The following is a 27638-nucleotide window of genomic DNA, read 5'->3' as shown; positions in this document are numbered from 1 at the left end:
CCTCCTCTCCACTGTTGTGAAAAAATATGAGTGACAGTATGTTATGGATAGCTGAGAGCACAACTGCCCCTTCAATCAGTCGTCCTAACTGTTACGCCTGAGCATATCGCGCCCTCAATTGCCTCCAAATCGGATTCGTTACCCGGGTCGTCTATTCTGCTGTCTCGTTTCTCGCAATGAGATTGAACCTGAGACACCCATTGTGGTTTGTATATTAACGTAAATACAATATATTAGATTCAATATTTAGTAATACATTAGATATATAACGTTTGTCTTTATATAATAATATGATTAATCTAATATATATTTAGGTTAATATATTGAATTTAGCAAAACTTTTGCATGTATTGTGAATTATTAAATATTTTAATGTTATTATTAATTTTTTTAAGTTTGGCAAGATTATATTTTTATTAGGTTCAATATATCACTTTAGACCAGATGGGAAATTGAATTAGTGATTTTAAATTAAAAGTGTCTTAAAGAGTACTTAGGTCTATCTAAGGCCTATAGACATTACAATTTATTTTTAATTTTAACATAATTTAATATTTACAAATTTTAATCATTTTATTTAAATTATATAATTTTAATTAAATTAATTTAAAGATTTATTTTTTTAATTTTATATTTTGATTTATAAGTAAATGTTATTATTTTAGTTAAAAAAATTACAATCTTAAAAAAATTGTGTTGGTGTTGGTGGTGAAAGTTCATTAAGACAAATATGGTCTATGAGATCTTTAGAAAAAGATTAATTGAGATTTTTTATTTTATTTCTATGATCAAAAAGAATGGAAGGAAGTTTTCATAGGTCATAAAGGGGTGAAGACTCAAATTTGAGTCTTATGTGCCAAACTGTGTAGCAGTCAAATCCTACCCAGGTCTACCTAAGTTTAGTTTGTTGGAATTGTAGAGGTTACCCTTGGAGGAGGGGACCTGGGTTAGGACCTATTGCGGAAGGTAGAGACATAATTTGTCTCACGGAAACTCATGAACATGATGGTTGCAAAACTCCTGTGTTTAACGGTTATTTGAAGTTGGCAGTTTGGAACAAGGTAGCAGAAAATGGTAAAGGGTATGGGGGAATACTAGCTTTAGTGAAAGAAAAAGAAGGTCGTCACATTCGTTTAATTCAAGAAGATGCAAATAAACAATATTTATGGTTGAAAATATCAGAGAATGAGAATCACATAAGAATTGCGACATGTTATTTTGCCCCTCAAGTCTCAAAAACTTACAAAAATAAGGGGCTTAATAGCAAGAATCCATATGCAGCTTTAAAACAAGATATTGTCGTGTACTCTCAGCAAAGAGAAGTTCTTTTAGTGGGAGATTTCAATGCTAGAACAACAAATAATCAAGCTAGCATCCTTTGTTGCAAAGAGGGTAACAATCCTATTTGGCTCACTGAAGACGAGAATCTCCAATGGGTGAGCTGTTCAAAAGATGACAAAGTTAGCAATCATTTTGGAGATAAGTTGCTTACACTGTGTGAGGCTTTCAACCTAATTATTTGCAATGGTCTAGATAGATAGAAAAGATCTTGGAACTTCACTTGCAACACATACAATGGGGCAAGTGTCATTGACTATGTGATGTGTTCACAAAGCTTAATAGAAAAGATAGATGAAGTTAGTATTGGAGAGCATATTTAGGACTTAAAATCAGACCATAACCCAATTTTTATAAGGTTATCATGGTTAGAAGAAAGGTAGCATAAGAGGAAAACTCAATGCTCTCGACAATACTATCAAGGGGAAAAACTCTTCTAACACATGAAAATGGTACTATCTTCAAGACAATGTTAAAGAGATTAATTCAGAAAGAGAAAACTGGTTTCAAACGCTTCAGCAACCATGAGTTAACAAATATAATCCAAAGTGCACTTGAGAAGTGCAAAAGAGCAAAAAATAGGAAATGAGAATCAAATTGCTTTCCTGTAAATGCTTGGTTTGATGAGGAATGCAAAATGGCAAGGAGAACCTTGAAAAATGTAGGAAAAGAGAAGATGAGTGTAAAGTTATATAAGCAGATACTAAAAAGGAAAAAAGATGAGTTCATGCAAACAAGGAGAGAAGAGTTAATATATTTAAGCAAGAATAATCCAAAGCTTTTCTGGCAGGAACTGCAACCAAGGAAGAAGCAAATTGAAAATAATATTACAGCCAATCAATGGTTTGATTATGCAAGGCAACTTTATGAGAAAGAATATGAGGCGGAGTCCTCCCCTAGGATCAACACAAATTCAAAGCTGTTCACATTACAAGAGGTGGAGAATGGAATTAAGAAGCTGAAAACAGGAAAGGCAAAGGACTTGGTTGAACTTCAAGCAGAGTACCTAAAACGAGGAATGAGCACTCTTGCACCGCACATCATTAAAATATTCAACAACATCATTCAGCAAGGATTCCCAAGAGACTGGACAACTAGCCTAGCAATACCCCTTTTTAAAAGTGGAGACATTAATTATCCATCCAACTATAGAACAATTATGATCAATCCTTTGTTCGTAAAGCTTTTCGGCAGCATGGTAGAAGACAGAATTAACAAGTGGGCAGAAGTAAAAGAAAAGAGAGCAAGAGGACAAGCGGGTTTTAGGCCGAAACATTCTACAGTGGATCATGGCATCACGTTGAGACACATTGTTGAAAAGGTTTGTGATGACAAAGAAGAAGTATTTTGCTGCTTTGTTGACTTCAAAAAAGCATTTGACACAGTCCCTAGGGATAAGTTGTGGCGTAGAATGGAAGAACTTGAAATTCCTGTGCATTATAGAGCTGTTGTCCATAGACTTTATGAAGAAGTGAAAGTCAAAATTAGAACCTCAGTGGGTATTTCAGAAAGCTTTAGAATTGACATTGGAGTCAAGCAAGGTTGCCCTCTATCCCCCACTCTTTTTGGTCTATGTATTGATAAATTGAAAGAGTGGATAAATTTGCAAGGTGGAGATGGTGTTTGATTGGGGAGTTTGTGATAAAGCTTCTTTTATACGCTAATGATATTGTATTGATTTCTAAATCGGCCCATGGATTGCAAATGCACTTATATGCCCTTGAGCATTTTTGTAGAGCAGTGGGGATGCAAGTCAATACTAGCAAGACCAAAATAATTATTTTTTCTAATAAAAGGAAGTAGAGCTAGCATACTTTCTTCTTTGACGACAACATTCTTGAAGAAGTAAAGGAGTACAAGTACCTTGGGATTAATTTCAACAACAAACTCAATTGGGAGGACTGTAGAAAGAAGAGAATTTTAGGAGGGTGGAAAGCATTATATGCTCTTCAAAACAGATGTAGAGAGGCAGAGTTATGGGATTGGAAAATGATTAAAGTGCTTTTTGGACTACTAGTTTGTCCAGTGATGCTATATGGGTGTGAATTGTGGGCTAACAACACTCTCATCTCAAAATTGAAACAAATTGAGAAAATCCAAAAACGCTTGATCATGAGCAAGTTCAAAATAAAAAGTTCGGTACCTTATGAGAGAATGTTGAGTGAAACAGAAGTAACTTTAATTGAAGCAATTACTATGGCACGACTCATAAGATACCTAAAAAGAATTGAACAAATGAGAGTAGGTAGATGGCCTAATGTTATCTTCAATGAAGGCATCGGTGAAAGAAAGAAATCATGGATGAAACAAAACTACACATGGATGGAAAAATGGGATATCTACCTCAATGTCTATCCCACAAATAGCAAGGAGCTAAAGGATTTTGTTATGGAGAAGTTTCATAAAAAGGTGTGGGGAAAAGAGTTGGGTAGAAAGAAGAAATATTACATTGAGGAATTCAACCTTATGTGTGATTTACAACAAAAAGAGTTCATTGGAGCTAGCATTTGGTGGAGGGCAAAGGTTCTTATTGCTTAATTAAGGACCAACTCACATCAACTTCGATATGAAGCAGGACGGTGGACAAGGCCTAAAGAAGCTTGGAAAAAAAGGGTGTGCACATTTTGCACGTCTCGGGGCTGTGGCATTGGAAAAACATTTCATTTTGGAATGTAATGCATTCAAAGACATCAAAGAAAGTTATGAGAACATGTTGGCATCGGTTTCTTGCCATTATCTTTTTAACGAAGAGATTGTTGGAATGTTGGGTTAGCTCATCATCAATTTGAATCAGAAAAAGGATTGAATTGCAAAGAGCGAAAAACAGGGAACTAATGGTCTCATAGACTATTTTTAGTCTCGTGGACCCATTTCATTATAGTTTTGCCAACTTAGCAAGTTAATAAGGTTGGCATCGTGGCAAATGTTTTGGAAATGAGAACGTATATGTGTAAGTGTCCATTATCCAAGAGAAAGTGCTTTTCATCTTCAACCCTTTTAGTATTTCTTTCATCCTAAGGTGTTTTAGAAATAGACCAATGCCAAGTTTCATTCTAGAGCTCATGAAAATTAGCTCTCATCTTTGCAATACTCATTTTATTTTTAGCATTGGTCAAAACTAAAAAATAATTTTAGTTACCAAAATTAAAAATTAATTTTAAATAATATATATTTTATATTTTATATTATTATTTTTTTCCAATGATGAAAATGCATAAAATATAAAATAATTCACATGAAAAAAATAATCATTAAATTTTCATGTAACATAAAATTTAAATTTTATAACAAACAATTAAATTTCAAAAAGTTATAATTATAACTCTTAAAAAAACCATATATTTATGATTCAAATTACATTTAAGTTAATTTTATATATTTAAGATTCAAATTAGATTTTAGTTAATTTTATATATTTATGAGTCAAATTACATTTTAGTTAAATTTAATTGATTATCTATTAATGATTATAAATTATAAGAAAAATAATTTTCTAAATTTATTTTATTCTATATATTTTAGAAATGAAATTATGATTTTTTATTATCTATGCCTAAATTAAAATGAGATTCTTAAAAAAATTACTTAATAAAAAGTTGTTTAGATGCTTTTTATTTCACACTTAATACTTTTATATTTATTTAATTAAAATAATACATCTAATTGAAACGCGTCGGCCAAAAAATTCTCTCATGTGATTCCTACCAAAAGACTCTGTTTAATTCATTATGGATCACAGAAGCTTGAATACAGAAACATTTAATAATATTATATTAGATTAAATTATAATTATAATTATAATTACCCCGTAAGGCGTTTTCTTCTGAGAAAACCTCCCCTCCCATGTCACTTGTTTTTCTGTGTGCCTTTGATTTAGGTGTTAGACAATAGAAATAGTCTCTGTCATCATATTAAAAACTTGTAGTCAGTTACAATTCTTTAATGAGATTCCATGTGATAGTGTGATAAACTTAGAGTACCATGATTCATGGACACGAACTAGTGTTCGTTGGGCATCCTAGGATAGAGCTAATGCTTCTGGGCAGAATCGACAAGATTGATAGCTACACAGACGAGGATGGATTTTCTTGCGAGGCCCAATCGAGCGCGAGAATGAGCACTACAGAGATTTTGGCATTGCAAAATTGTCAGAAGAAGCCAAAATGGGCTCAATATCGTAGCATGCAGACTCAACTTCTTCCATTGGGGATGGTTCAAATGTTGGGGACTTGCAGGCTTATGGCAATGGAAATGTTCTTGGGGAGTTCGATTTCAATGTCTTTCTGACCATGGGGTTGAACCAGTTTCCATATTATGATGGTGTTGTAATGGTCGCCATTTCTTCTCAGGGTCTTTCTAAGAATACCGCATATAATGAGGTTGTTGCAAAGGTCTTCCATGGGTCTTATGGGAAGATGATATCTGGCAGTTGATAGACATCAATAAAATTCAACAGGGGCGCTAGGAATATTGATAGGGTTTTGAACTTGTGCAAAGCATGGAAATGTAATATATATGTATAGAAGTTTTGATGAAACCGCTTGTGTACAATGTTAAGGAAGACTGTGTATTGTTTTTTGGTCTTAAGATTATTCATGTTGCAATAGTCTAGTTTTGGATATTCTTCCAAATCAAAACAAATAGGCAATGTAACACTCCTCTTTTGTTCCTTTTCTATGAGAATAGGGGATGCCTTTTAATGTAACACTTTTTAAAATTGTTTCAAGATTGATTGTTCTGCAAATATAATATTTGATTTGAAAAAAAAATACAATATCTATGTGCAGATGGGTGTGTTGCTCACGATGGCGTCTGTGAATACCAGCGACGTTGAAATTTCAACGGGGAATGATCATCTTTGTACGTTGAGGCGATAAAGCGGGGGTATGGATTGTTGGGGTTATTACATGACGACATCATATTTGGAGGGTGCCCGGCTTGAATCTATTCTATTACAGCTGGTGCGATTCTGGTTTACAAACTCTATTTTAAAATATTTAACATTAGTCCAAGTGATTAAAACTATACTTCAACAATTTTTCTTTTGCTTTGATGTGCACAACTTCTCCAGATTTAAGCCTAACTCCCTACCACCTTGCTTCCTCACTTCAATTTTATCTTTCCATTTTTGAACAACATTGTCTGTTCACTGTTTGCAAGCAAGTTCCTTTCCGGATCTCAACAGTTCTCTGTCCAGTGAAACACTTATTCGCCACTTCTATGTAGCCTTGGCACCCCTACATAGACAAGAGTATTAATGCAGTATGGCACACATATCTACAATGAATGCTTTCATTTTTCATATCTCTGTCTCTGCATTAAGCATGAAGTATGTTGTTGCAACCAATTTAATATTCTTTAGTTTGACCTTCAAATTTGTTCAAAGCAAGTGATATATAGACAACATGTAGATTATTTAATATTTATTTAATATTTTGTAGTGGGATGCTTGGGCATGTATTTTATTTTTGCAAAGTATTTGGATAAATGGTGATGTGGTGCTCTGTTAAGGTACTCCCTAATGTGGAATTGGTAAAGTGCTATATCACACATGATGATGATGTAGTCCCACTCAAAACTTATAATGATTTGTACGAAGAGAGGTGTTTATGATCAGCATTCACACAGGGCAACTCAGCCCAGATTTTGGGGATGAACTATTTTGATACGACTTTTTTGCATATATCAGTTTTTTGTCTAACTTCACAGACATGTTATTATTGTATATTTATTTACAACATAGACACTTCACAATATGTAGCTTGGCCACTAGTTTTTTGATATATGCTTCATGGAAATATCTACAGCGTGTAATTTTCAAATATATAATGAAAATTATGATTTTTCTTTAGTAAATAATAATAATAATAATATATAATTTTAAATGAAATAATTAAAATTGTAAATATTAAATTAGGTTAAAATTAAAATTAAATTTTAATAATAAAATAAAAATACTTATATTTTAAATTATTTAATAACGATAATATTTTAAAAATATTTAGTGAAAAGTAATAAAATTTAAATAAAAAACAAAATCTTCAAATAAATTAATGTTAAAATATTAATATTAACTTGCTAATTTAATTATTATAAATATTAAAATTTTTATTTATTTGAAGTTAATAAAATTTAAGTCAAAACACAAAATCTTGGAAATTCAATTTTTTTTTGTTTTTTTAATATAAATTAATGTTAAATATTAATATTAACTTTTTAATTTAATTATTATTGATATTAAAATTTACAAGTAATCTTATGTTTTTATTTATTATACCTGCCATGCAAATTTAACGCATTAGGTTTTAGTAGACTCTATATAAATTTGCTTTTGATTAAAAAATCTAACTATACAGTAATTTAACTTTATATAGTAAATTTTCTTTTCTTAAAGGTAGTTTTTTTCTGAAAAAAATATTAATTTTTTTTATTATTTAATACTATTTAAATATATTTTTCTCAAAGGTTAACATTGTTAACCTCTTTTTCTTAATCATAGTTCGTACTTATACTACTATAACAGCTGGTAAAGTGTTCAATTCAATAGCTTTGATGGCCCGTGAAACCCGCTGGTAATGTCTGACTCTCGTATTAAACATTTAAGTCCTAGATTTGTAACCTAAGTTAACAAGTTCCGGTGTTTTCACATATTTACTCAGCGTGTATCAACTTTCATTAATACATTTCAGTGTTTTTTTTTGTGAGAGATGGTGTGTCACATCATCAATTAATATTCAAAGATTTGTATTTTCAGTACATCACTATTATTCAATATATTTTTATCATTTTTTTTATTATTTAAAATGTTTTTATTGTTGAATTGAAGTTTATGTGATCTATATCAAGTTTACGATAGATTTTTCGGCGTAAATCACATAGTATTTCATTTGTCGACGGAACAATATCTTCATGCTAGTTCCCACCCCTTCCCGGCTCGGAAGTTGGGGGTTCTCAACACCCTTGCTACTCGTGCCTTAAGGATCTATGATGAAAAGAGCTTTGAGGAGGAGAAATCCCATCTGCTTAATATCTTTGTTGAGAACAGTTATAGTAGAAACATGGGACAGAAGGCTTTCCTCAAAGCAGCTAGGAATTCGTTAACTAAAAGAGTAACGGATTCCTGGTGTCCATCTTCCATTTGTTCAGGGGACCACGGATAGGATTGCGAGGATCCTTAAGAAGCATAATGTCCCCTCGACCTTCAGACCTCTTAACACCATTCGTAGGTCCCTTGGATCAGTGAAGGATCCTATCAACCCAAGGACATGAAAGGGGTATACATTATTCCTTGTTCATGTGGGACCCCCTATATTGGTGAAACTGGTCGCTCCATTAATCAAAGGATTAGTGAGCACGCAGCTGACCTTAAGCATAGAAGAACCAAGTCTTCTGCTTTGGCAAAACATGTGGAAAAAACCAATCATCATGTCTGTATCGAGGAGGCTGGTGTTATTGCTAGAGTGTCACAATTCCATCACTGGAAATTTAGGGAAGCCCTTGAGCTTGAAAAACGGTCGAACAATCTCAATAGAGAGGATGGCTGGAAAATCAGTAGTTGTTGGGTCCCAGTCCTCTCCTCCTAGTCGTTTTCTTCCTTTATTCCCCTCCCTAGGTATAGTTTTTTCTTGTTGTCTTTTAAGTAATTTCCCCTGGTTTCCCATTTCTTGTGACCTTATTCTTTAAGGTGTGGTTGATATAGTTGGAGGTATTGTAATAGCACTTAATCTATGCTATTTGTTTTATTCCAATAACAAAAATAAAATAATCTTGAAATTAATCTATGATAACATACTAATTTTAACCCTTCAATAAACTATTAATTAATTTTAAATATTAAAATATTCTTTCTAACCCTTAAATTACTCATATATATATATATATATATATATATATATATATATATTAACAATAACGGTTATGGGTTGTTTGTATTCATCTTGGCCTGAATGCCGAAAAAATTATTACATTGGGAATCTCATTGCCCTGTTGCCGCTCTCTGTCGTGACTAAGAATGCAGCTGGAGCTTGCAGAATTCCTAATTGCTAAAGAGTCCATGAAATCCATTTCAGTGATTTTCCCCCACTTGAAGATGCAGACAAATTTATTTAATAACCAGCAATAAAACATGGCAGCGATCAGGTTATGGGATGGGTTCCCATGTTTCTTTTCCGTCTTTCATCTTGGTTCCGGCAGGGAGGAGGACAGCTTTGTTGGCTTCTCTGTCCGCCTCTTTATTATGGTTTCTCAGCACATGATAATATCTCAAATTCTGAAAATAACTTTCCAAGCCTTTGATTCTGGTTATCATTCTTGCTAGATTAAGATCCAAAGCTGGGGAATTGGTAGCCATTGCGTTGATGATGATCTGGGAATCTCCTATAATGTTGGTTTCTTTTATGTTTAATTCTTTGAGGCTCTGGAGACCTTGAAGGAGGGCTAAGACCTCCGCTTGAATGCTGGAAGCTTATCCGAGACCCCAGGCATAGGATTGGACTTTTTCTCCTATTGGATTAAGAACGATTCCTCCTGCTCCAGCTTTGCCCGGATTACCCTTTGCTGCCCCGTCGAAAAAGAGGGAGTGTCTTGCTTGCATTTTGATCCAACCTTGCATATCATTTTCAGACTTCCTTATTTTCCAGTCTTTAATATTTGGGGTGTTTTTGACTGCTGGTTGGAATTGAAGGCCTAGAGTCGATCCCCAAGCGATGTCCTGTTGACTCAGATTAGAGTCATCTTTAGTATCCGCCAAGCACTCCTTAATTTGACATTTGATTCTATTTTCTAAAATCCTTTGGCTATGCTTTGTATTCCTGAAGATTCTTCTGTTGCGTTCAAGCCATATCTGCCAACTTATGATCTTAGGAAGAATTGCCCACGCTGTTCTGATGACCTGATTTTTAGGGGCTGGGCCGGGGTAAATGGATGCCAGGTTGAAAAGAGACCCGCCATGGTGCCAAGGAGCTTGAAATTTGGATTTGGAATGAGAGAGGACCATACCTGCTTGGAGAAGTTACACTCAAGAAACAAATGGACAGCTAACTCTGTGTTTTCTCTGCACAATAGGCAGATGGAGGGACCATAAAAGCCTTTCTTCTGAAGAATGTCGTAGGTGAGAATATTGGTGTGACAGAGCTGCCAGGCAAAGAAATCAATCTTAGGCGGTGAGGGAATGCGCCATACGCCTCGCCATGGAGCTGGATTGGGAGGAACATATGGACGCTCGTTCAGTTTGTTATACCCCAGGGACACAGTGTAGCCTTTGACGCTCGTGCCCCATCCTTTCTGGTCCCTTATTCTCCTATGAATGGGCGCCAAACCATGCAGACAGTCCATAAGCGTGGCCCAGTCTTTTACCAGATGCTCCGGCACATCGAACTGTTTCCAACCTGCCCAAGAATCGTTATTCCACTGTGAGATGTCCCACAACGTGCATAGACACTCTCTGTCCATCCAGTTGCGCAGCGAGTTGAGGGAGACTCTGCTTTCGACCGGCTCTTTATTCATGATTCAATACTCTAATATTTATATATTTAATAACTTTTATAAATAACTATTAATTTAAAATTAGTTTATTTTAGAATTAAATTTTTTTAATTTATAAATATAAAGTGTATGAAACAGTCCCCTTAACCTATATTTTAATAAAAATATAACTAACTATTTATATATTACTCTAATATTTATATATAATAACTTTGATAACTAATTATTAATTTAAATTAATTAATTTTATAATTTATTTATTTTAATATATATTTATAATTATAAGTTTATAAAATTGGTCCATTCACTTTGATTTTAATAAGAATATAACTAACAGAATTAACTTAACTTATTTAATTGAATAAAGGTTTTTGCCCCTAATCTTCTCTAAACTAATCGTTTATCGGTCAAATCTAGCCATTGTCAATTTAGCCGTTACCTGGTCATGAAATATAGTTGTTGGATGTTCTGCTCTGTCTGTTTAATATGCAAAGCGATATCTGTTCATTCAACTTGTCCTGACGATGAACACTAGTTGGTTGGAAATGCATCGACAAATAAAATACCATGTGATTTAGGCCGAAAAATCTATAATAAACTTTTATTGATCAAAAAAATAATTGCCATTTGTATTTTCCACCTATTACTATTTAAATTATAATAAATTTCCATTATCATTGAGCACCCTCAATTCTTTCTTTCACTATTATATTTACATGTGTGAATTTATTTTCACTACCTTTTTTTCTTTCTCGATTGTATTGTTAACCGTCTATTAATAAAAATTCTATATTGCTACTGCATACCAATACATAGAAGAATCATATCTATTGCTATTGCATAACAATACATAGAAGAATCATATCTATCTTATGTTAAATTAAAGTGTAAATTGTTTATGATATGTTAAATTAAAGTGTAAATTGTTTATAATATAGTTTGCTAGTATATTTTTTTCCTCGAATATTTTGTAGTTTTTTTTTCCAATGAAAACAATTAGTTTTTTTGTTTTAACTCTTTTAATATCCCAAGTTATAAAACATAGCAATATCTTGAATAATATATTTTTATTATAATTAATATTCAAATTTTAGAGATAGTTTTTTTTTTAACTTTCACAATTATTATTAAGGAAAAGTTTTGATTGACATAAATAATTTTAACCTATTAAAATAAAGCACAACCATAATAATATATTAACTATTAAAGAATCATTAAATAGTTGAAATTGGATAATATTAACATTTTTGCTTTAAATAATAAAAATTGATAAATACAAGAAATTTAGATTGCTAATAACAAATTCATACTAATATTGTATACAAGTAAATTCATCAATTATCTTTTTTAAATAAGTTCTTATTTAAAAATTAATGAATCCTTGAGTTAGATCTAAATTAATATTTTTATATCTGCTACACCAAACATGATATTACACATTCAATTTCTTTTCAATTTCTTCTTTTAATGGGTATTACTTTGTTTTTGACTAAAAATAATTGTAGTTTCTCTATGATTTAACGTTAGATTGAATTTTATTGTTTTATATTAATACTTAAAATTATTTATGTGCAATATGATTAGTTCATGTCTTATTCCGTCAACAAGCAAACTGATTATTAGAGTTATGCCTTGCCAACTACTAATAATAACAAAATGAACTCTTATTAACCATTAATTAATTAAATTGTAATTTGATTATTTTATAATATTTAAATTGTTTTTATGATAAATATTGTTAGTTAACAAATTCAAACAAATATTGCTTGTTAATAGATTTAAAATTTTACTAGTCGAAATAAATAAAATTATTCATAAACAAATACAATGGGATAAACTGATTAATAATTAACTAAAAAATGATTCAAACCATAAATTGGTTCTCCAACGCTACAATGCAAAATTATAAATAACAAATACCTCAACTTACCAATTTGTAAAACCTAAATTGATGGATTCTAAATCTTAAAACTAACTTGAATTCACTATTTTTACTTTAATTTAGCTATATTTAAACTAAGTTGCAGGTACTAGCTACTATGTAGGACTTGTTTTAAATATATTTAGTAAATTTTAAATAGAATATATTTATATATTTTCTAGAATTGATAATTTTTATAAGATATTTATTTTATTTTATTTTTAATTTAAACATTAGCAATATTAAAAAATTATATTTATTTTGAACATATTCTTAAATTTTGAAGTTTAAAGAATAATTTAAAAAATGGAACAAATTGTGACATCACTTAAGGTAATTTTGTGAGACTTGTTTATGATAATTAGTAAGTTTAGAGTTGAGAAGATGTGAGAGATGTGTTGATCTAGGCCTGTTGTGCTAAGTTTTGTTGTCATTCTTGGTTCACTTAGTTTTAGCAACCAACTTCCTCGAGAGATATGAATCAACTAGAGATTAAGTTGGTAGCTTTAAGTAAATATATTTTATAGAGATTAAGTTGGTAGCTTTAAGTAAATACAGTTTATTTATTTGAATTGAGGGTTGAACCACATGTGAAATCTTTTAAAATATAATTTATTATTTGACTAGAATTAAGCAAAAACTTTTCTTTCTTTTTTTAATTAAGGAGATCATAAATTCAACCTTCTTATCCCTTTAGAGATTTGAGATTGGAATTAGGTTTTGTACTTTTAGAATTAGTTCTTAAGAAAATCAATATTATGACAAAATATTGAGAATTGATATATAATGTAGGTGTATAAAATACATTTTAATAAAAATGTTTTTCATCTTCAATCTTCTTAACGTCATAAAGATGAGATTATTTGGACATTCCAATTTTAAGGAATTGTTCAATGCACTATTCTCATTTTAACAATATCGATTTTTTGGATAGAAGAAGAATAATCAACCCACAATGTCAAAGTATTTAAAATGCAAATAAAACGACATGCACAAAATTCATTTGTACCAAAAAAAACAATGACATGCCACCACGTGGCTCTGTTTCTTTTTGGATTATTTCATGATTACATGTCGCTCTCACCAGCTCAGTCGTCCACAATGACACTCAAATAAGTTGTTTATTTTGATTATATAAAGAATTATGATGCCCTCGCTCACCTTCTCTTGTCTTCATGGTTTTAGGTGTAGCCTACTTTGGTTGATTTCCTTTTTTTGGCTTCATTTTTGGTCTCTATGTCTCTGGTTTGGGAGCATTAGACCACCATCCTAGTTTCTTCTCTCCCCTTCCTTCAACAAGTCGATTGTCCTTGCCAACCTCCCTTGCTTACCATGTATTTGTATATGTGGGAGTCTATTTTTTTTAATCCTCGGTGGCTCCTTCCCCCTGGTCATATTGCTATTTCACTCTCATTGCATGTCTTACTTCTACCATGCCACACTTTGGAATAGGTCATGGTTGATGCAGTCATCATAGGCATCGAGCTCATTCACGCACACGAGCGCAATAAAATGTAAATAATTCGACAATTATCAACTGGGAATAGACTTCGCAAGTAGTCGAGAATGAAATCAATATTACAAAAACAAAAGCTAGGGCGAAGAAACAATACATCCAAAATGAGGAGATCGAAGAAAATGTCAAACAATGGATCCCTAACATTCACACCAATTGAGGTCATTGTAATAGATATAGTTGATATTTACTAATAAGACAATTATGGGAAAGGTGCTTGTGAAGAGAAGTGAAACTCAATGGAAGATTTTTCTTTGTATTGATGTCCTTCAACTGCAAGTCAACAAATTGGACAACAAAGTGTTTGTTGGCTAAAAGGATTATTAACCTAGATTTCCCAACCTTTGAGGAAGAAACAGAAAACCTAGAGATAATTTGAGTGAACTCTCCCTTGGGTTAACATGTTTGGATTAAAGTTTTTTCTTTTACTTTCATTGAGCAGCGAATTTGCTACTAAAACTAAATATAGATGTAGGTTATATAGTAGCTCTTCTTATAGTAAGACTTGTGAACTTAATTTATTGTGTTACTTTTAATAATTTGGTAATATGGACATAAGCTATGTACATGTGTTATTGGTCTAGTTTCCCCGATTACAGGTTAGTAAACAAGAAATTATATCTTTTTGGTTAATTAAAACAGTATACTTGCTTATAAAAAACAAAAACAAAAAACATCGAGAGGTGCTTTACAACCTAGTATAAGAGAAATGCGTAGGCATTGTGTGTAATGTAAGAAAGATAGCATGTGAACATTTTAAAAGGACAACTCAATAGGTTGAACTTATAAGACTAAAGTATATTAATATTATGGATACAAATCAAATCTATAATTGTTAATACCCATCCAATCATATCGGAGTACAAGTGAATTAATCTTGCGGTGGAATATTCGCAAAGGGTAAAGATGCTTTAAAAGCATTGAAGGAAGCAAAGCAAGTGTAGAATTTCAGCGATCAAATGACGAGTCCATACAGGTAACATAGAGTATCATCATTATTAAACCTCCTCGTCTTTATTTTCCCTCCATGAATAGTTTGTCTTCTCGTTGGGCTCAAACTTTCTAATCTTGCCATCATCTCGTAAGTATACATGGAGCCTTACTTCGCTTTCAATCTAATTTCAAACTCTGGCATCCATCGATTTCTTTCTGTTTGTTTGCCATGATAGTCATCAAATTAGATCGAAATACATTTATAAATGACTAGTGGGATTGGGAATATTGTTTGACAATGACACCACGAAAATAAGAGAATCCATGGCCAAACATTAAGTATATTAATGTCCCTATTGTTGCAAAGAACAGACCCAAAAGCCCAAACCCAAAAGCCCGAAGGTCTATGACTAGTTAGTCTTTCATGTAATCATGTATTCATAGCGAAGTACCTTAAGTATTCTCTATATTTTGAGTCCTTTTAAAAGCTTAATGTTGTAGGCATTATTCATATGTGGAATTGCATTGTAGGATAGTCTTCAAAGCCTTAGACAAATGAAAAGTGAACTATTTTGTCGGATCTACACAATATTTATTTTCAATCCTTTATGCCTTAGAGTGAGTAACCATGTATATAAATGTTAAAAACCCTTGGTAATGAGACCTAATAGAATATTTTCATATATGTAAGAATTTTTAGTACTTTATGTATGTAATATAATTGAATTTCTATGAATCTAGAATATTCCACATAAATTCAATTAAAAAAACATTTTTTTGTTTATATATATATGTATGTGAAGAATATTGAATATTATTAAATTATTGTACATTTTATAATATTAATATATTATAATATTAACATCATTGAATTCAATAATTGACTGGGCAGGAGCTCTACGACATTTGAATCGACTACCTGCCTCTGCAACATGCTACAATTATGATGGATCAGATATTGATTAGTTGGTGCTTCTGGAAATCCCTCTTTTTGGATTGGCTGGTGTGGGTCCCTCTATGACCTGCCTAGGCGCAATTAGGGAAACATGTCCTCCTATATAGGGGGATCGCCCCCCACACCCCCCCCCCCTTCTCCTATGACCAAAAATTGTAAGCTTCTAATCACCAATGGGCCAAAGTTCCTAAAAAACCATCCCTCTCGTTTCATGTAAAAGCTTGATGAGATCTCGAAAATTGAGGTGAGTGCTCCTTAAGCTAGATCAAGCGCCTTACAATTTTTTGAACAAGGGTTAGTTGGTCAGTTCATGGGTCTTTGGCCCTCTCCATGCATGGTTCAATAATGGGTGGAAAAAATCTGGAAGCCCCTCATCAAAAGGGAAATATCCTCCTCATTATGCGGTGAGGGTTACTACATTTTTTTCTTTGAAAACAAGGTAGATCGAGATTTGATTTTCATAAGCAGACCCTATTTTATGGGTGCTCAATGCCTTTATTTAGAGGGCTAGAGGCCTAATTTCAATCTTGATAGTAATGTACCTTATGTTGTCCCCGTCTGGGTAAAAATTCCATTTCTCCCTCTCCATTACCGAAATGATGCGACTTTTTGAAGTATAGGGAACATCCTGAGTAAATACATTGACCAATTTTAGCCTCATGGAGGCCTATCTCTTGTGCGCACATCTATGTAGAGGTGGATCATGACAAATGCCTCTCGGTATCCACCAATGTTAATATGGATAATCGGTCACACATTTAAGGAGCAGACTATGATCAACTCCCTTTCAAATGCAAGTTATGTCATGAATATGGCCATTTCACCAAGCATTATAAGAAAAAATAAGAAGATCAGCAAAGCCAGGGAGAAGCCAGGGAGTAGTGGCGTCATATGAAGAGAAGGAGAGGTTCCCCACATCAACAATAGTCACAACAAAGAGCAGAGGTAGAGAAATGATCAAGCAAGTAACAAAGGATCAAGGCACAATACACCAAGGGTGTAACATCAAAGTGTTGGTAAGGGAACCAACAAATCTAAAATTGTTGGAGGGAGAGGAACAACTTTGAAGCCTTGAATTTAGAATTTGAAGAAGGTGAAATTCCATACTCAAATCCCCCCCCTTTCAAATTTGATAAATCATAATGAATCAAGCTAGGATAAAACAGATGAGCTTATGCCACCATTGGAAGAAGACTAGAATGAGTCGATCCAATAAAATCAAATAACAGAAGAGGAGGACCCCCTCCCCACATGGAACTAAGGTTGATTTAAACCCCATCAGTTCAACGAACGAAAAATCAAAAGCCAAAAGAGAGACAGAGCTAGAGAGGCAAGATAAAAAGGGAAGGAAAACTAATAGAGAGATAAGACTAGAGAAAACTGAGAAGGAAAAATGAAATGGGCATGCAAGGAATTTTGAGCACCTGACTGCAAACAATTAGAACCAACAGGAAAGGAAACAAATCTGCCACATCTCAAGGGGAAACTCATAAACGTAATACACAATGAAGATTCTTTCCTAAAATTGTAGGGGCCTTGAATTGAAGGAGCAAATGGTAAAAGTAAAACCTTTAATAAAAACACGAAAAGCTTTTAGTCACCCTGCTTTAGGAAACAAAACTAGAGGAACATTATCTCCTCCAACAAAATATTAGCAATAAGCTCAAGTGGGGCCTCAAGTGGAATTTGCACTTCATGGAACAACACACAACTACAGTTGATTAGCGACTTCTCAACCCTCCATTGGTTGGCTACCAACTTCTGGCACATCCCTTCAACCCAACTATGGATTGCTTTAAATGTTTATATGCCTGCTCATTTTAGATAAAAGCAAGAATGCTTGTTTTCCTTAACATCCCTGGAAGATTCCATCTACTCCTCAAATTGTGTCTTAGGTGGGGATTTCAACACCACAATGCTCGAGTGGGAAATAAAAAGGGGCTCACAAATTCGAGACCAATTCCAGGAAAATATGGAATATTTTATCTAGATCCATAAGATCTTAGACATTAAACCCATAAAGAACAGATACACTTGGTCTAACCGTCGCTCTGGTCTAGGGCATATAACAACTAACTTAGACATATTTCTAATCTTTGACTCCTTCCTTTCTCTTAACCTCTCAATTTGTAATCTTGCATCTTCCCTTGGAGTGGAATTGATTGATCCAGGTGGATATTTGTGGCCACTTGCCTATTCTACTTGGACCACCATCGTTGTTTCTTTGAGTTTCCTTAATTGTAACACAACTTGCTATTTTTGGCATTTTTTTGGGTCCTAAACTTACAAAGTCATTTTTTGCGCCTAAATGAGGTATTGTGATAGTCAAACAAAGATCATATGCCAAAGTTACGACCCCGGGAAGTTGACATTCCAACTAACTCTAACTGGGCCCAAAAATTTGGCGCTTCATCTCCTAGGGTTAGGTTTTTGGATGTTTATGGTTTCCCATTGTTTCTTAATGATAAAAAGGTCCTCCGTGCCTCATTGTGACATAGTTCAAAAGGCATGTAGCCGCAACATCTCTTCTCAGATATAAGCTACCATCATCCAAACTAGTTTATTTCCATTATGCATGTAACCGTTTTCAGTACTTTATTATTAATGAATTAAAGTTTTGTTTTCAATGTAGCATTGTGTTTATGTTTATATTTGTATTTCATTTCGTTCCTGCATAAATTTGGAGTAGTGGTATTAGAGCGGTATGCTCTCTATTTTTTTGTACATGTCCCCAACGAGATCAGGGTATAAGGAGTTGGGACTTGAACTGGTTGAACCCTTGCAAGACCGTCCCCTTCGACATCAACAACCTCCCATGGTAGAAGAAAAGAAAGACGAGGGAGCATGAGATCCTATCAAATTGTTGCTTGAAGAAGACCTCGCATGTCAAAGGAACAAGATGATGGAAAACTTTGCCCAGATCCTTTGGCATATGCCCACCAACGATGCATCTTCATCTAGTAGTCACTTCGAAGGCATCGCCCCCTTCAAGATACATGTGAACTTAGATATCCCTATATTCAAAGGTCAAATAGATGCATATGTTGTAGATAAATGGTTGAATCTACTGGAAGGTTATTTTTCAGTCCATAGTTTCTCCGATAGGGAGAAGATTACTTTTACACTGCCTAAGGCCACTCCCCATGTTAAGGACTAGTGGTAAACTTACAGTAAGAAAAGGGTCAAGGAATCCTCTCTATTCACAGTCGCACCCACTTGGAACTCTTTCTGAGACGCTGTCAGGGAACAATATTACCCTATGGGGAGTTATGAAGACGAATACGTACAATGGACCACACTACAACAACAAAGGGACCAAGATGTGCATGAGTTCACAAATATGTCTCATACTCTACACACAAAATTGGGTATTGAAGATGTTGAGTGACATCTGGTTCTCAAGTACCGTGACTATCTTCACAAATAATTCAGGAAGAAATGGAGTTCTTGAACATCTCCTCGCTTCGTGCAACATACGAATATGTTGCTAAGATTGAACAAAAAATTAAACAGAAGGAGTGAGACTTTGCATCTGTGAATCTGATGTAGGGAAAAGGTGCCCCAAAACCATAGAACAAAGTACAAAGACAAGGTGGGGCGACCCAGGACAACCCATTGAAGCCGCAAACGAAGAACAACACCACAAAGATGAAGAAGGACACAAGGGAGTGGAGTGAGTTCCACACGAGCCTCACTCACAACGCAAGTGAGTGTCGTGCCAAGCAGTCACTAATGGCCAAGTTAAAGGCTTTGAAGTCAAATGCATGTTCCAACTCGAAGTCAAACCCTGACAAGGGGAATGACAAAGGGAGGTAGATTATTGATCTAGAGCCCAATGCCATTGTTGCCACCACTAAGGTCCAGAAGATGAAGCTTGAAGACCCAGAGGAAAGGGAGTGTATCTTCCACTCACAAATGTGGGTGAAGGGGTTGTCATTGCAGTTCATTGTTGACAGTAGGAGAAAAAAGAACCTCATCTCAACTAAAGTCGTTAAGCAACTACATGATCAACATTGGGTGCCACATAAGTTTCAGGTGGGTGAGAAAGTTTGGTTTCATTTGCAAAAAGAATGCCTTGTGGAAGCCCATCGAAAGATCCAACCACTTTGATACAAGCCTTACACCGTTACCAAGGTTGTGGGTGACAAAGCTTTCAAGCTCAACATTCCCCCATTCCTTTCCCTGCACCCAATGTTCAATGTGGACCACCTTTGTCCATACTTTCCGCCATTGTTGGACACATCGAACATTATAGAACAACTAACACCAACAGAGCTCAACCCAGACTGAATGGAACAGGCCAACTGATTGGATTATGGAAACACAGATCAATACCATTCGCTAAAAGAAGATACAACTATATTAGGTTGTCAAAGCTACCAAACTCCTGCACCTTGAAGGGGGAAACGCCTCAGATGTGACAGTTGGGTGAAGATGCGTCACCGTAAGTGGCTCACCAAGGACAAAGTTAAAAATAAGTTTTCCCATCTCATGGAGGCACTAAACACAACAGGGACCATTGCTTACTGAAGGGGAAGGATTGATTGAGGTGGATATTGGTGGCCACCCGCCTATTCCACATGGACCCTCACTGTTGTTTCTTTCATTTTCCTTAATTGTAGCACAACTTATTATTTTTGGCAGTTTTTCAGGTTCTAAACTTCTGGAGTCGTTTTGAGGGCCTAAAAGAAGTTTTTTAGGAAAATGGAGGTACTGGAAAATAAGTTATGATTTTGGATGTTTAGGGTTTCCCATTGTTTCTTAATGATAAAAAAGGCCTATGAGCCTCATTGTAACGCATTTCAGAAGGCATGTAGCTGCCACATCTCTTCTTAGGGATAAATAACTCTCACTCTAACTAGTTCATTTTCATTATGTATTTAACAGTTTTCAATACTTTGTTATTAATGAATTAAAGTTTTTTTTTCATTGTAGCTCTTTTTTTTGTTTATATATGCATTTCATTTCGTTCCTGCATAAATTTGGATTAGTAGTATCAGAGTGGTCTGCTCTTTCTCTAATTTTTTGTACATGTCCCCAAAGAGGTCGGGGTATAATGAGTTGGAACTTGAATTGGTTGAACCCTTGCAAGATTGTCCCCATCAACATCGACAACCTCCCATGGCGAAAGAAAAGAAAGACAATGGAGCAATAAATCCTATCAAATTGCTGCTTGAAGAAGCCCTCGAACAACAAAGGAACGAGATGATAAACAACTTTTCCCAGATTCTTTGGTGGATGTCCACCGGTTACACATTTTCATCCAACAGTCACATCGAAGGCACCGCCCCCTTCAAGGTACATGTGATCTTTGATATACCTATATTCGAAGGACAATTATTTGAAAATGTTGTAGATAAAGGGTTGAATATGCTGGAGGGTTATTTTTCAGTCCATAATTCTCTGATAGGGAGAAGATTATGTTTGCATTGCTTAAGGTCGCTCCCCATGTAAAGGATTGGGGGGAATTACTGTGAGAAAGGGATAAGGAACCCTCACTGTTCACAGTCGCACCCACTTGGAACTCTTTCTGAGATGTTGTCAAGGAACAATATTACCTTGTGGAGAGCTATGAGGACAAATACATAAAATGGACCACACTACGACAACAAAGGGACCAAAATGTGCATGATTTCACAAATATCTTTCATACTCTACGCACAAAGCAAGCTATCAAAGACTCTAAGTGACCTATGGCTCTCTAGTACTACGGTTGTCTACACAAATACATTTAGGAAGAAATTTAGTTCTTGGACATCTCCTCATTTAGTGCAACATACTGATATGTTGTTAAGATTGAACAAAAATTTAAATAGAAGAAGCAAGACTTTGTATCTGTCAATTTGAAGCAGGGAAAATGCGCACCTAAACCACAGAACAAAGGACAAAGTCAAGGAAGGGTGACCCAGGACAAGCCATCAAAGCTGCAAGCAAAGAACAACACCACGAAGACAAAGAAGGACATGGGGAAGTGGTGTGAGTTCCATAGGAGCCCCACAACACAAGTGGGCATCATGCCAAGTAGTCACTAGTGGCCAAGTTGAAGGCTTCAGAATGAGATGCATGTTCTGACTCAGAGTTAAACCCCGATAAGGGGAATGAAAAAGGGAAGAAGATCATTAATTTGGATCCCAGTGCCACTGTTGCCACCACCAAGATCCAGAAGTTTGAGCTCGAAGACCGAGAGGAAGGGGAGTGTCTCTTCCACTCACAGATGTGGGTGAAGGGGTCGTCGTTATAGCTCATTGTCGACAATGAGAGCCAAAAGAACCTCATCTCAGCATAAGTCGTTAAGCAGTTGGGCATGCCGATCACACCACACCTGCATCCATACACCATCAGATGGCTCCACCAAGGACAAAATCTCTGTGTAAGCCAACAATGTCACCTTCCCTTCAGCATGAAACCCTCCACGGATAATGTACTATGTTAAAGTCTGTGATGTATTATTAGGCCAACCATACTTATGGAAGCATCATGCTGTGTATGATTCTAGGCCTCACATTGTTATTATTACTTTGGGAAATAAGTTATGCAGGATAGCAGAGGTAGCCCCACCTACCGCAACCTCTTTGATCCCTGCTAAGCAATGTAGTAAGATCATCTCCCATATGGGGAATTTTTTTTCTTTTTGATTCAATATCAAAGTAAGGGGAAGATCGTGGCCACATCCATGGACCCTTGGAAGGGTTCCTCCACGCAACAGAAGTAGATGGATAAGGTTGTGGAAGAATACATGGACAACTTCTCCTCGTCCACAGGGGTACCCTTGAACTTTCAGGTCAAGCATTCTATCAATTTGACTCCAAATAACCTCTACCCAGTGGTTTGATATACAACCACTCCAATCTGGAAAATGAAGAGATCAAGTGATAGATCCAGGAGTTCCTGAAAAAAGGGCACATCTGACCAAGTTTCTCACCTTGTGGGAGCCCAATTATACTTGTACAGAAGAAGGATGGGACCTGTGGTCTTTGTATTGATTATCACGCACTAAACAAAATCACTATCAAGAACAGGTATCCAATATCACTGATTGATGACCCCTTGACCAACTCAAGGGGGCCAGGTATTTCAACAAGATCGATTTGAAGTCTGGTTATCACCAGGTTCCAATGGAGCCCACAGATGTATGTAAGACTACCTTCAAATCCAAGGAAGGCCTTTTTGAATGGTTGGTCATGCCTTTTGGGTTAACAAATGCCCTTGCTACTTTTATGAGGTTGATGGGTGACATCTTGCAACCCTTCACCAACTCGTTCATGGTTTTTTATTTGGACGACATCATCATCTTCAACAAGAGTTGGGAAGAGCACTTGCAACACATTCGATAGGTCCTTCAAACCTTGCAACAACACAAATGAGGTGCCAACTTAGAGAAATGAACCTTTGGCATGAGCCATGTCCAATATTTAGATTACATCATAGATGAGCAAGGCGTGCATGTGGATCCAACTAAGATCCAAGTCATTTGGGATTGGCTAGCCCCGACCAGTCTAATAGATCTTCGTAGTTTTTTGGGCCTTTCCAATTTTTATCAAAGGTTCGTGTTGGGATTCTCCCATATCACTTGGCCTTTGAGTCAGATTACCAAGGGTGGAGTGAAAGAAAAGTTTTCCTGGTTCGAGTCCCAACAAAGGGTGTTCGTTGAGCTGAAGCACCACCTCTGCTTTGTACATGTACTCACATTACCAGACCTACAACAACCATTTGAAATTGAGATAGATGCCTTCGACTATGTTATTGGTGCAACCCTTACCTAGCATGGGCATGTGATGGCCTATCATAACAAGATACTTTTTGATACAATTCAGAAGTACTCTAACTATGATAAAGAGATGTATTCTATCGCGCAGGCTTGCTAGCAATGGAAACATTACATTCTGGGGAAGAAGATGATCATCCATATATATCACCGACCACTTCAGTTTATACAGACACAAGGGAAGCTGCAAAACGATGTAGTGTCCTATTTTTTTCCTACTATAGTTTTGTCACTCTTATCAAGGGTGATTTTTGACGAGTTATATATATGACAGGTTGATCACTTGATTGAGGAATATTGCCTTATATACATAGTTATATTTCATTTTATGTTTATGTATGGCATATTGATTAGTGGATTGGGGAACAATGTTTTATATAGTCATATTTCCTCTTATATGTGGTATCATTGATTATTTGTATTAGATGGTTTTGTTTAAGTAAATGTTATACATATGTTTTTCTTTTTGTATCTGATTTATGAAGTAGGTGTATGACATGGATGGTGATCCAAGATTGAGACACATAGACCCATGGATGCTCATGGTTATGCGGAATAGATGGTTAATTATGATTTATGGATGATACATGATTTGTGTGATTATATATGTCTAATATTGTACTAAGCAGGATGTGGTAGGGTACCTGGTCATTTTCCAACAAGGATGTTCAATTATGAATGACCGTGGAAGTCATTTCTTCAAAACCAAAATGACTGTGGAAGCCATGCACCATTCTCAGTAAAATGTGATTAAGTTAATTTCATTATGAAATTCATTTGATTCCTTTGATCTATAAGATTGTAATGTGTGCAGGTCTTTGAACAAGGCCTTACCAGCGAACCATCAGATGGGTAAAAGCTCACAATCAATACCATAAGGAGAAACACAAAGTTTTAAAGCACAGTAGATGAGAGGGCATGGAAATTAGGGCGTGGAGTCCTAAATTCAAGAAAGATAAAAATGTGGAGTCTTGTATATTTAAGGCATGGAGTCCTAAATATTTAAAAAGATCAAGTTGTGGAATCTTGGATCTTTGGAGTAGATCAGGGCGCGGAGTCCTAAATCTACGAAGGCACAAAGATGCATGAAATAGGGGTGCGGAATCCCTATTCTCCAGAAGAAAAATACCACTCATGGATGAATTTCCTTAAATAAAATTTCATTCTCACAATTCTGGAATGACTTTCTAAAAATAGAAAGTCATGTCGAGCATCTCAAGCACGACTTTCCAAAAATAGTAAATCACCTTGCATAAATTGGTAATCAAGTGGAGTTGAAGAAAAATGACTTAAATTATCATTAATCAATCCTAATAGTTCAATCTTGATTGAATCCTCAATATTATTAATATTATTATTATCTTTTATGAGACTATGATATTATTATTAAAAAGGAATTACAAGTCAATTTTATCTCCTTCATGACTCTCATGGCTTGTAATGCTCCTAGTAAAGCGATAATGTTAAGTAAGATAGTAAATTTAACTGTGAACTAAAATTCTGTTTGGTAAATTATAATAACTCTGTTGCTACTACTGTTAATTATTATGATAATTAATTGTGCTACTACTGTTTATTTAAGTATGTGATTAATTGTTGTTAGTAGCTGTTGAGGTAGTTGAAACAAGAGAAAAACCTAACTACCTTCATGTGACGGTTGAGACCCCAGGGAAAAAGGGGGAAAAGGGGAATGCCAAGTCTGGTAAGGATCAGATGGCAGAGGAGTTGAGATATGCTATGTCTGGTAGTGATCAGATGGCATGTGCTTGGAAGTGAGAGGCTTCCTGAACCGCTACGTCTGGTTAGGACCAGATAGCGTGACTCTGGCATAACCAGAGGGTTTGCAGACAGTGAAGATCTGCAGAAGTGCTTGGGGGTGGAAGATCGAGGAGGATCTTCCTACGGTCGGGAGGTTGACAAGCGCTACGAAAAGGTTTGCTTCTGCTCAGGTACGGCTTGCTAAAGCATTAAAGAATTCGTTTATAACCTGTGGAATTCATTTAAGGTCTTTGATAGGCAAGTAAAGGTAATGGGAAAAAGATTTAACCATTTTTAGGATTTAGCCTCTGCGCAACTGGCAGAGATGGAATTAGATTTTTCAATCAAAGAACAATAGCGAATCCATGCCGAATTAAAACCCCTGTAGCATAAGCGATAGAAAGAATGTAAAACAGGAAAACGACTATTGTGTAAGCCATCTTCTGTAACCCAGATGGAAATCGAACAAGAGAATTCAACACTGTGCATAATCATTGAGTTTACATTTCGAACCGAGAACAACAGTAAATACCCGGAGATACCCAGACTTTCTACCAAAGAAAATGCAAGCCATTCGAATCAACTGTGGAACAAAGCATATATTTTTGAAGTAACAATCCATTACCAAATATACAACTTCAACATTTAATAGAATATTTAAGCATGCAGAGAGAAAGCAAACTGACGGAAATACCCCTGTTCTCGAGGAACGGAGGAGGGGCCGTGGCCACCATGCATGCGTAATAAACAATAACAGGTGCCCCGACTCTGAAGAGAATCGCCGAAGCTATGCTTAAACATATGTAGCCAGCAGGGGCTTCTATTGCCAGACCGACGTTACAAGATAAATTAACAGTAGAAGCGAACATACATTGGAAAACGAACAAGGATAAATGCTCAAAACTTATATTCACAATAAAAGCCACAGAGAAGGCAAGTACGCCCAATATACACCGAATAAAAGTATTAGAGCCAGATAAAGGCTTCCATATGAACCAGTAATAATTCTTAAACCAAAAACTAAATTCGAAACAGTATCATATAAACAAAACAGTAATCAACCGGAAGCATTCGTCCGCCCTCAAGACCAACATTCCATAATAAGGAAACAAATTATACAACACAAGTTGGGCATACATCGCCTCTCAACTAAGGTTTCCGCCTGAATGCTGGCGGAGAGACCAGATAAATTACAAACAACAAAATATGAGAAAAACGTAAATTTCCCCATGGAAGGAAAACCCCTGTACATGGCGAAGGGATTCCGAAGCATAAGCAAAACCCGATATCCTGTCAAAATGGACAGCGGCTCAGCCCGTTACCACGGAAAAGCCATACGAGCCTACAAGTAGATGCATAAATTCTTACCCGACATGGGATGGCGGAGAAGCGGAGAAGGCTTTCCAACGCCGTTGGTTTTAGCAACCGAACCTTTCACCTGAAAATATCAACGTAACCAGAACTGTGAGTTTTTAAAAACGCGGAAGAAGATGAATACAAAAACTAAAAGAAGCGTAACCATAACCTGAACTGTGAAGTTTAAAAGCCTGTGAAGAACATGAGCATGAAACGAGAAGAGCGGTAAACATGAATAATAGGAAATTCGATACCTTAACTGGTGTTGGAAGGCAGAGACATCCTGCTGCGTACCAGACCGCCTGGAGGTAAGGAGTTCTGAGTAAGGCGGAGCGCCATAAAGCTGTGAGCGACAGGAGGTCACTCAACAATGAAAACGAGCTAAAGGAATTAACCATGCATTAAAACCATTAAAGCACCCACCGCCTCATGGCTCGACGACAGCCCTTGATTTGGGCGGGTTCGTCTCCACCGTTGGATCAATCGTAGTTAAACCGGGAAACGACTGTTAAATGGTAAGTTCGAGAAATGTCAGACCGTATGAGTCCTGGAGCATCGAGCACGCGGAGGGCACATGGTACCTGCTGGCCGGCCGTTCATCGTGCCAAATGGA

At 35.5% G+C, this 27638-nt stretch overlaps 1 protein-coding gene across 1 annotated transcript in view; it reads right to left on the bottom strand.

The window, feature by feature from the left end:
• The window catches only part of LOC149144366 (nucleotide/nucleic acid binding protein), a 235977-nt gene extending 208613 nt beyond the window's left edge, over positions 1-27364 (bottom strand). Inside the window, exons 1-4 of the mRNA XM_089452135.1 lie at positions 27320-27364; positions 27038-27107; positions 26807-26959; positions 26584-26689 (exon numbers count right to left, since the gene is read on the bottom strand). Coding sequence (XP_089308261.1) covers positions 26584-26689; positions 26807-26959; positions 27038-27107; positions 27320-27364 — 374 coding nt within the window. The remainder of the gene's footprint in view (positions 1-26583; positions 26690-26806; positions 26960-27037; positions 27108-27319) is intronic.
• Positions 27365-27638: the final 274 nt, after the last annotated feature.

The sequence above is a fragment of the Pinus tabuliformis genome, chromosome X, assembly GCF_031772625.1.
Source record: "Pinus tabuliformis cultivar Carrire ecotype Pingquan chromosome X, CPIR1, whole genome shotgun sequence".
Taxonomy (NCBI): Eukaryota; Viridiplantae; Streptophyta; class Pinopsida; order Pinales; family Pinaceae; genus Pinus; species Pinus tabuliformis.
This window is presented reverse-complemented; position numbering and strand designations above follow the sequence as displayed.